Source organism: Coregonus clupeaformis, chromosome 26, assembly GCF_020615455.1.
Source record: "Coregonus clupeaformis isolate EN_2021a chromosome 26, ASM2061545v1, whole genome shotgun sequence".
Classification (NCBI taxonomy): domain Eukaryota; kingdom Metazoa; phylum Chordata; class Actinopteri; order Salmoniformes; family Salmonidae; genus Coregonus; species Coregonus clupeaformis.
In genome coordinates, this window is record NC_059217.1 from 43,016,539 (window position 1) to 43,027,580 (window position 11,042).

The 11,042-nt window shown below is 42.3% G+C and overlaps 1 protein-coding gene across 2 annotated transcripts; it reads left to right on the top strand.

Annotated features, from left to right (window-relative positions):
* The first annotated feature begins 802 nt into the window (after positions 1–802).
* On the top strand, positions 803–11,042 carry LOC121540813 (creatine kinase U-type, mitochondrial-like). 2 transcript variants are annotated; one of them, XM_041849920.2, is made up of 10 exons: positions 803–873; positions 2,299–2,512; positions 3,817–4,015; positions 5,007–5,102; positions 5,996–6,217; positions 6,328–6,413; positions 8,613–8,736; positions 8,867–9,001; positions 9,636–9,761; positions 10,324–11,042. In XM_041849920.2, exons 2-10 carry the CDS (start codon positions 2,364–2,366, stop codon positions 10,429–10,431), a joined length of 1,245 nt encoding a protein of 414 aa, XP_041705854.1. In that variant the 5' UTR covers positions 803–873; positions 2,299–2,363; the 3' UTR covers positions 10,432–11,042. The 2 variants fall into 2 exon arrangements, with proteins under 2 accessions (XP_041705854.1, XP_045063807.1); XM_045207872.1 differs by lacking the exon at positions 803–873 and having other exon boundaries at positions 2,126–2,512.

Here is an 11,042-nt window from a genome sequence, read left to right on the forward strand (position 1 = left end):
AGTTATGTGGCCCTCACAGGAAAAAGTTTGGGGACCCCTGCCCCTAAAGCCTTGGCGTCATCTCTGGGAGCTACAATGAGTAATTCACTTTCCGTACTCCTCATGCAAGTCATTGTGCAAACCTCTATTTGTAATTTCCTGTTTTAATTTCTGTACCTTTTTATTTTTTTATTTTTTTTATTTACAATTTTTCAAAAAATATACTAGTTAGGTCTACTATTTATCACAGTTTTGGTTCAAAGTTTCCATCACTGGACCCAGTGGACGGGCAGTAAACCTGTCCAGGTTTTTATTTATTTATTGCCTTATCAGCAGGTATATTTGATAAAAGGTACCTGATCGTCTAACTCTGAACTCTCCTGTTCAAAGGTCAGATCTGTAAAGTACATCACCCTTTATCTTCCAACTCCAGGCCTCCCTGGCAGACAGTAGTATAGATATGAAATAACTTCCAATAACTTAATAGTTATCTTATCCTGAATTATTAACCCATTATGCAACATTTTTGGTTTGCAGGTAAGGATATAGGTGTACATATGGGGTGTGGGGGGGGGGCCGAAGGACGTCTGTTTGTTGCGTTCCAAAATTCAGCTGCACAAATGTACATGGCTACGTTGAGAGCGACGCAAACGGACCTCCGTCGGCACTTGTTTTCACAGACTGTAGAGCCCGTTTAGTCATGATGTGTGTGTGTGTGTGTGTGTGTGTGTGTGTCAGGTGAACTGGTAGGTGTTAGTCATGTGTGTATCAGGTGCTCTGATAGGCACAATCAACTCTTAACGGAGATAAGGAACCACCACGCCTCACAGGACTGCCAGGGTGGCCAAAGGCATCGATGGGCAGTGCCATCCAGTAACTGGGTACTGCAACAAGGTGAGACTATCCTACATATATTTAACATATTGTAGTGTGTCACAATTGTTTTATTAACTTACAATGTATAAGTGCTTTACATATTTTAATAATTGGTTTGCCATGAATGTTAACTCTACCGTACCATATTATGATATGTTTAACAATTATTATTTATTGCAGTTTTATCATTCATTAGTAGACTGCTATTTTTTTATTAGTTTTATTATTCCACATGATAAGACTGCTGATTGCTAATTTCTAATGCAAAAGCATATTTTATGCAATCATTCCTCCTGCAATGGAATTGCCTTTATGCCTGTATAAAAAAACGCCTCATGCATAATTTCCTCCTGTGAACTTTGATCAGATAATGTATAAGCTTGCTGTTTCCTCATTTCATGTCTGTACATTTTTAAAACAAGAAAATGGCGCCTTCTGCTTTGCTTAATATAAGGAATTTTAAATGATTGATACTTTTACTTTTGATACTTCAGTATATTTTAGCAATACATTTACTTTTGATACTTAAGTATATTTAAAACCAAATACTTTTATACTTTTACTCAAGTATTTTACTGGGTGACTTACACTTTTACTTGAGTAACTTTCTATTAAGGTATCTATACTTTTACTCAAGTATGACAATTGGGTACTTTTTCCACCACTGTAGATGGCAATGGTCTATTTGCATATAGGCCTACTGCAGCTCTGATTGGCTATGCCGCACGGTCTGTGTAGATTACGGGCTGAGTCGTGCGCAATAGTATCCTACTCCTATGGTTCTGCCTACAACAAAATCTCTTGCATAGTTAGTTTTGTGTCGTTATGTTGCATTGAAAGTGGCCAATATTGCCTTGATTCGATCACAATTGCCACAGTAGAGGGACACGTTGATCGTGTTAACTAACAGGGAAAACTTGAAGTTCAATGATGTGCTTCTCTCAGTGGGCTGATATTTGTTCTGCGCTCTGTGCAGCAGTCCCGGGGGAGCTGCGCGGCGGTCTCGGGGCTACTGCGCACGCTTGCAGTTTAGAGGGAACATTGGGTGGAAGCCTACTTGTTCTAATTGAGTTGAAACATAATTACCTGAATACATTTTGTAAATCTAACATCGTTTCTAATTATTATTTCTCAATTCAGTAGTGTTTCAATAACACAATTTTAATTCAGATCTGTATTAACAATTTCATGTAAAAAGAACTTGTTTTCCAGTAGGTGTAACTACCGTCCAACACTGAATTAAGTAGGCTGGTGTGTATGGGAATTGAGAGCGTTTTGAAAGGAGGGGTGAAATACAGACGGACTACAGCAAATGCTGCTACAGCCTAGTGTAGCCGCTTCGTCTTGCTGCATTCACTTGGATCCCTCAGCATTCACACCACGCGCCGTCTCCTCTTCCAGCCTCACTCATCTATCCTCTCTGATTTCATCCTTTTCTTTTAGATTCGTAGCACCACCAAGGCTCACATTTCATACATCCCTACCTCTCAAACTGTGGAAATAAAGCAATGGCAAACAACTTCGCCAGAATTTTGTCCAGCAAACGAAATGTGGGCATTCTGTCATTAGTTGGAGCCGGATCTTTGACAGCGGCCTTTCTGCTCAACCGTGAACATGTCACCGCAGGAGCGCAAGTACGGAGAGTGTACCCCGCAAGGTAACCCACGACGCCCTTTATTGTGAAATATGGACATTCAGTCCAGCCATTTCAAGTGCGACATATTGGCATGCTGTAGGCCTATTTAGATACAATAATACATGAATGGTCCTCTGTAGCTCAGCTGGTAGAGCACGGCGCTTGTAACGCCAAGGTAGTGGGTTCGATCCCCGGGACCACCCGTACACAAAAAAAAAATGTATGCACGCATGACTGTAAGTCGCTTTGGATAAAAGCGTCTGCTAAATGGCATATTATGAATAATAGTCTATGCTGACCTAGATTGAATTCTCTGACTGTCAAAACAATTCAAGTGACTGGAGACGAGATGCCATTATTTTAGCAGCAGCATTGTATGAATGTGCTAATTCTAGTCGGTTCTTTCTTTCTTAGCTTTTTGTGGAAATGATAAATGATCTAGGCCTGTATATTCATGAAATATTAAACCTATATTCCACCTCATGTTTTTTATGCCTAATGATGAAAGATAGCCTAAATATAAACAATTAAAATGTATATTCAAGAGAATTCTCTGAATGCATGGTCTACTGATGGAATGTTTTGCCAACAAAATGTAGCCTACATTGATACGCTCTAATTAATTTGTTGATGAGACAGACAGGTGTGTTTTTTCCAGAACCATGTTGGAATGGTCTAGAATGAATCTCCTTATGACTGGCATGGGGGCTGGGTTAAAACTCAGCTTTATGGCTTTATAATGATAGGCAGAATCTACCGCAAAACCGATTAGAGAAGATGCAAACAGAAGAGGCAAAATGCAAACAGATTACATAACGCGTAGGCCTATTAAGAAATATAGGATATAACGTTTCCAAAGCATAGTCGAGGAATGCTCGACGTCTTGTGCGAGCAGATTGTAGCATGTATGGCAACACTGTTATGTCTGTGATGACCGCGCACTGTGCCAGGTGAAGGCTGAACATATCGCGCCGTCACTTATAAGTCAAAGAAAAGCACAGCTAGACTAGAACAGTCAGCCATTAATGGAAATCACTGTATAAATATTTTTATTTTTTACATTTTTTAGTCATTTAGCAGACGCTCTTATCCAGAGCGACTTACAGTTAGTGAGTGCATACCTTTTTCATACTATAAATCACTATTGAGTAGCCTAGGCTACATTGCAGCGAGTCTTAGGCTGTAATTATCATGGGTCACCAATCAGAATGAACACTTATTAGTCACGCGTATTTAAATATTTTTTATTTAAATTATCCTTGTGGTTCTCAAAGACAATGATTCAGCAATTTTTTTTGTCTGTGTGACTGAATGTATCCCGACAGTGCGGAGTACCCGGACCTACGCAAGCACAACAACTGCATGGCCAGCCACCTGACCCCTGCCATCTATGCCAAGCTTGTGGAAAAGGCCACGCCCAACGGGTACACTCTTGACCAGGCCATCCAGACTGGCGTGGACAACCCCGGGCACCCCTTCATAAAAACTGTGGGCATGGTGGCAGGGGATGAGGAGTCCTATGAGGTCAGAGCAGGCGGCGTTGGTTGGTGGCAGAAATTAGAAGTCAATGAAGGCAGATGACAAATGTATTGATTTCATCAGGGTGAAGCCATAGGCTGTCTAGTTTCTCAGTTCCTCACCTCTCTTTCAAAGCGTATTGAGGATCCAATGTCCCTCTGGACCTCGTCCTCAAATGAGCTTTGAGAGGAAGGTGGGGAATTGAGGAAACCAGGATCGAGGAAACAAAGATTTGACTGGTAGTAACATTTTTAAGGCAGCTTGTAGACTAAAGAAAAGGAGAGCCTCACACTCTAGGAGCTCAGATGCAATAATTTAATAAACTAATAACGAATGTTTGGACAGACGAGCTGTCTAGACTTAACCTAACCGTAGACTTATGGGCGAAGGTCAAGTTGTGGAGCATATTTATGGACAGGGAAAAAAAGCAATTGCTTTACAGTATCGAACCCCTACAGTCTTTTGGATTGTTGCAGAGTATGATAAATTATCTGGAAGTTTCTTAAAGCCATAAAAAGCCCATTTAGTCAACAGGCTACATTTATCTCAACGACATTAAGAATGAAGGAGGAATCTGTCTTTGATACTTTTTTACATGAGGAGGAGCAAGAGCCAATCCCAGCCACTTAATCTGACCATGGAGAACAGCCACACCCAATCCCCCTGTCCGTTTCAGACTGAGGCCAACTACCACCGCATCAGAGGGGTGCTGGTTTTAGGATAGAGGAGACTCATTTGGGATCTCATCATTTGGTCATCAGTGTCATTGCTTGCTATGAAACTACACCTACTTATAGACATTTCTATAATAGTATAGCATAAATCATACTTAACTAGAGTACAATACTATACTGTGAGCCTGTCTGGTAGTTTGTAAAGTGACAGTGATTATATGTAGTCTACATAACTCCCATCCTGTCAGTTGTGACAACTATATGATAAGCTGTATAATGATGGTATATAGTCAGACTTCTGGTGTGGATGTGGGGGGTTTCAGGTGTTTGCAGACCTCCTTGACCCGGTCATCAAGGAGAGGCACAACGGCTACGACCCTCAGACTATGACCCATCCCACCGACTTGGACTCCAGCAAGGTACAGAGATGCAACTTCACTGAAAAACGACAGTATATGATTACGTCCCAAATGGCACCCTCTTCCCTTTATAGTGCACTACTTTAGACCAGGGATCTGGTCAAAAGTAGTGCACTATATAGGGAATAGGGTGCCATTTGGGACGCTACGAGATGTGACAGTTTGCCCTCATCAGGGAGATTTCTGTAACTGGCTGAATGGTGGAGCTGACTACGTCTGTCCTGACCGTTCGCTATCTCTACCTGGTCACACCACACATAGACGATGTTAGGTGTTGCATACTACCATATCTAATATTAGAAGGTAGACAGGTTCACTGACTGGATGCTACACTAATCAGTAATCCCAGCTAATATTATATAGTTAGGCAGTAAATCAATTGTGCATACTGGAATGTTAATCATATGTTACGTTATTACGTGAATAATCGTTGCTGTCTGATGAAAACCTCCAAAACAGAAACCTTTCAGGAAATTGAAACAAATGGCCATATTTTCAGTTTTAACGAACATATAATTCTGAAACTAGAAGCTATTTTGAATACATTTTCTTGGTCCTATATTCATAAAATGTTCAGAGTACATTGAGGGAAGTTACTGCTTTCAATAAAAATAAAGGGGCAAAAATTGAGTTACGAGGTTTTCGTCAGACCGCGACGATGTGTTACGCTACAATGAATGTCAGTTACTGTATAAGGCATACAAATCACATATCAAAGGAACATCATGTAGGATCAATAATCATGTCATGACTTCCTTGACGAACCATTTTGCTCTTTGGGGAGCATAGATTTCCTCCATCAGGTTGGTTTCATGATACTAGGCCTAAATGTCATACTATTTACTACTATAGCTATGCCATTCGTTATTTTTCTGTTTCCCTCCGTCTGTCAGCTCAAGTCGGGCAAATTCGACGATCGCTACGTGCTGTCGTCGCGGGTCAGGACGGGCCGTAGCATCAGGGGACTTAGCCTGCCCCCGGCGTGCACCCGGGCAGAGCGTCGGGAAGTGGAGAGGGTGGTGGTGGATGCTCTGGCTGGCCTGAAGGGGGACCTGGCGGGGACGTACTACAGCCTCACCCACATGACAGACCAGGAGCAGCAGCAGCTCATTGACGTGAGTCAGAGGACAGGAGAAGAGGGAAACAAAACAATGTTTTGTTAGGCGTTTGATATTGTTCCCCTTTCATTAAGACAGCATTTCCTGTCTCTACTGTGTTGACACAGGACCACTTCCTGTTCGACAAACCCGTGTCCCCTCTGCTGACCTGTTCGGGGATGGCCCGCGATTGGCCAGATGCACGCGGTATCTGGTAAGCACCTGTTGGTTATAGATACAGAACCTTAGTGGTCATAAACAGTCATAGCGGTGCTTTTGATGATTGTCTCACAGTTATTATTTGCATACAGTTTGTGCTACACATCACCATGACCATTCTTTATGGAGGATTTCCTTCTAGCAAAGTGACAATGCCCACTAGCTTGTATCTCCTGTACACTGAGCCTTAGATGTACATTATTGATGCCGACAATGCCCTCTCCGCATTGAGTTTCAGCCAGTGCCCAGAAATAGCCTGATGCCAACCGCTACCCTGCCATGGCCTGCTCCAGCATCGATCTCCAGCCTTTCTCTGACCCCCCTCTGTTCCCATGCCAACCTCTTCTCCTCTCCTCTATAATTCATCCTCATAAATAAAACATGTTCATTGGTAGCACTGTTGCCCCCAACTTAAAAAAGTTAGGAGCACAAGATAAAATCTAGAAGCACCAGAATATATATATATATTTTTTTTTTTTATGGATTGAGATATAGCACATTGGGCCTATCTGAATTCTAGCTACTTTTGAAGCACATGTTATGCTCTAGACATTAATATGTAAAACTGTAAAGACATTTGTTTATTATAAAAAGCCATTGATACAAAAACTTGTCATTGAAATTACAAAGTCATTTGTGGAATATCAGGTTTCTACATTTAGCACTACCTATTGAGATACATTACATTTGATCTCTTTAAGAATGTCAAGTTTGAGTGATGACATGCAAGAGATCAGTCATTCATTCATTGCTGTTGTCATTCATCTTCTAAAGAAGCTTTTCATTTCTTTCCGTGCCCCCAAATGGTTAGAGACACTGGTAAAGTAACCAGGTTGTTAGCAAGCTAGCTAATGAGGTAACATGACTGAAGAAGGTGTAAACAAATGTCTGTTAGTAGTTTTGGAACTGGAACCACCCGCAACATGATTTATGAACAGGGCCTAAAAACAAACTTTTTGGTCCACCAGATTTAATACATCTACCAGCCACTCAGAAGTCATATATTTGCCAAAACAATAACAACCAAAACCACAAAAGTTTTTTTTTTCTCTCCAGGTTTCGGATTTCCCATAGTTTTTTGGGAGGTTTTCACTCTCAAAATCACACTTTTTTTCTTCTTTTTTTTATAGAAAAACAAAAGAAAAATGGGATGTTCTAAGTCCACAACAATCCTTAAATCACATCAAGAGACCACTTTTCGGCATCGCTAACTAACTACACCAAGTGGTAGACACAGGCATTCCCATGCCATTCAGAAAGTTGCAAAAAATACAAATCACTGATGCATTCTTAAATATTCTGTAGGCTTTGGATTGAACAAATCTGTGCTCGCTTTTTTCTCCAGGGCAGGTCACTCTGCCCAGTGAAGCCCATCATTACAACAGTTATTATCCGTTTGATATTATTTTTTCTGATGTCGCACAGCAAAATATCTAGGAGCATATGAGATCAAAATGGTCGCACTTCAGAGCCCCCCTCTCTCTCTCTCTCTCTCTTTATCTGACAGCTCTCTCTCTCTCTTTATCTGACAGCTCTCTCTCTCTCTTTATCTGACAGCTCTCTCCATCTTTCAATCTTCTATCTGCTCTCCTGGCTTCAGACCTATCCATTGCTTAATTAAATTCTCATTGTTTTCAGGAGGCCAATGGGAAAATATGCCATTGTTTACAATGCAATGCATTACAAGAGCATATTTGCTTATATGGCAATACTGTATCCATTACAATGCAATTAGATTATTGCGTATGAGGCAATACTGTATACCGACACCATCACCTCAATGTTTGTGGTGAAGGTATAATGTATGGTAAATGGAACCCGGACATGGACTCTAGCTGGTGCAATAGAGGATGGGAAAATTATCTCTCTGTCATGTATAAATACTTTAACTCAATCCAATTTGAAGAATGCTCTGAGCTCCTTTTAGACCACTCGGAACAAACCTGATTACCGACAGTAAGGAGAAGCAGAACCTTCTACGTTGTAAATACAGGCCTCTGAGGAAAAGCATCGATATCAATGATCGGGATCAGCTCCTCTGAAATAGTCTACGTACACTGGTGGCAGCAGTGGGATCCAATGACATTAGGAAGCACTACACAAGTATTGATTGAAGAGTGTTTTTATTTTGTTTAAATGAGTATTGATATGTTTTGTGTTTTCAACCCTCTCGTCTCCTTTGTACCAAACCCAGGCACAACAACACTAAGACCTTCCTGATCTGGATCAATGAAGAGGACCACACCAGGGTCATCTCTATGGAGAAGGGAGGCAACATGAAGAGAGTGTTTGACCGCTTCTGCACAGGCCTGAAAGAGGTGCACGCACACAACAACCATGATGTGGCTGCAGACTGCCATTGTATGCGTGCAAGACAGTATGCATCTCAGGGCAAATAAAGTTCTAATGGAATGTTTTCATCTAGTCTAAAGTGTAATGTTTGGTCAGGTGGAGAGGCTGATCCAGGAGAAAGGCTGGGAGTTCATGTGGAACGAGAGACTGGGCTACATCCTCACATGCCCCTCCAACCTGGGCACTGGGCTCCGCGCTGGGGTACACGTCAACCTGCCCAAGCTCAGCAAGGTAACATTTACTCAGAGCACCAACAAGCATTTTACATTGACATATGAGCGACTTACAGGAGCAATTAGGATTAAGTGCCTTGCTCAAGGGTACATCGGCAGATTGTTTCACCTAGTCGGCTTAGGGATTTGAACCAGCGACCTTTCGGTTACTAGCCCAATGCTCTTAACCGCTAGGCTACCTGCCGCCCACGTCATACCCAACACACAAGCTATCTTTGGCTTTTCCCAATACAGACACACACTCACAAATACACAAACCTCTCAAATTCAACTCTGGACCTCGAAGCCAGTTCCACTACGTGTTTTCATTCTTCCCCTGTAATCAGGGACTGATTTAGAACTGGGACACCAGGTGGGTGCGATTAATTATCAGGTAGAACCGAAAAAACGGCAGTACTCCGGACCTCCGTGGAAGGATTTGAATGAGACCTTTACCCTTACACCAGGGACCAATACGATCCCCACTAGCCAGTCATCCACACCCATCGTCTTCTGAATGTTTCTCTTCGTTAGGGCACACCGTAGCAGAACATTTTTATATCAGAAATGAGCGTTGAGATGGTATCTCTCCATTTCTGACCGTTTTTATGTTTGCCGTCTACTGAAAGTGACCCCTGTCTGTAAACCTGCAGGACCCCCGCTTCACTAAGATCCTGGACAACCTGCGTCTGCAGAAGAGAGGCACCGGGGGAGTGGACACTGCAGCCGTGGGCAGCACCTTCGACATCTCCAACCTGGACAGACTGGGACAGTCGGAGGTAATGGGGAATACATGGTGTAGGTTTAGACACGGATCTTGAGTTGATTGAGCATTTTCCCCCTACTAATGGATCAGTTAGGATTGGAAGGAGGGGAAGCTGATCCTGGATCTGTACCTAGGAGAAACGTCACACAACCACGTGGTGCATCTCAATAGTTTAAAATGGCGTACTGTCCACTCTCCATTACCGGCGCCTATAATACAAGGCCATGCAAAAGGGTTTAGAATTCGGATCACTAATCTTGATCACATAATGAGTAGTTATTTGGGATGCAAGATGATTTGTAGATCAGTGATTTGGCACAGTCTGGCCGCAATGCAATCGATCTCAAACACACACACTTCGGTTGCGTTCCAGGCCGACTACATTGCAGACGTTGCATCAACCATTAGTTGCGTGCCTCGTCCACAACTGTGCAGTCAGGCATCAGATTGCTAGGCCTATATCATATGATGTGCTTAGCTGATATGCTAAACCCCTACCTAGATGTTGTGAGATCTGTCATGCGTCTGCAATGCAGTCGCTCTCCAACACGCCTACTGGTTCTCTCTGTGATCAGGTCCAGCTAGTGCAGACGGTGGTGGACGGCGTCAACTACCTGATCGACTGTGAGAAGAAGCTGGAGAAGGGTCAGGACATCAAGATCCCTCCGCCCTTCAAGAAGTAGACTGATCTCCCCTCCCCCAGATATACCTCTTCCTACCAACCTCTCTGTCTCATCCCCATCAGAGCCATAGGTCATGTGTACACATCCAACTCTCTTTGAGATATGGCACCAAACGTTCCAAGAACGTTACATTCTGGTAGTCATTGGGACGTTTGGAGCCAAAATGCCTGACCAGTTGGCTGAACTCTGCATACCTATAGCTCTAATCCCTATGAAATTATACGTAGTGGACTCCTGCTTAACACCTAAACCAGGTCTCTTTTGAAAAATAGACTAACCTGGCTAAATATAGGTTACATGAATAGAATAAACTTCTTAACCCTAAACTACAGCATGTCCTATACTCAATGTGTGTGCTAACATTTCTCCTCTCCTGTGGATGAATATGCCTATATCCTATACTGGTACTACTTCAGTAGTTTATACCATGATATTGTTGAATGCTTGTTTCTGATAGGCTTGAAGAGCATTCTAGAGCGTTCATTATTTCCCTATAACGCACGGTATATCAGCACGGTAGAATTAAAAGGCTATAGTTCTATGTTCTATGTTTGAGCTGCTTTTGAAAAGCGAAAGTCGAATTGAAAACGTTATTAGCATTGTTGAATTCG

What these genes read in the sequence shown, in the direction of transcription:
- LOC121540813 (XM_041849920.2), top strand. Translation starts at nt 2,364, where the DNA reads ATGGCAAACAACTTCGCCAGAATTTTGTCCAGCAAACGAAATGTGGGC. An exon ending in AGCAGCAGCAGCTCATTGAC is followed by an intron (nt 6,218 to 6,327) that starts GTGAGTCAGAGG and finishes GTGTTGACACAG; the next exon opens with GACCACTTCCTGTTCGACAA. An exon ending in CCAGATGCACGCGGTATCTG is followed by an intron (nt 6,414 to 8,612) that starts GTAAGCACCTGT and finishes TACCAAACCCAG; the next exon opens with GCACAACAACACTAAGACCT.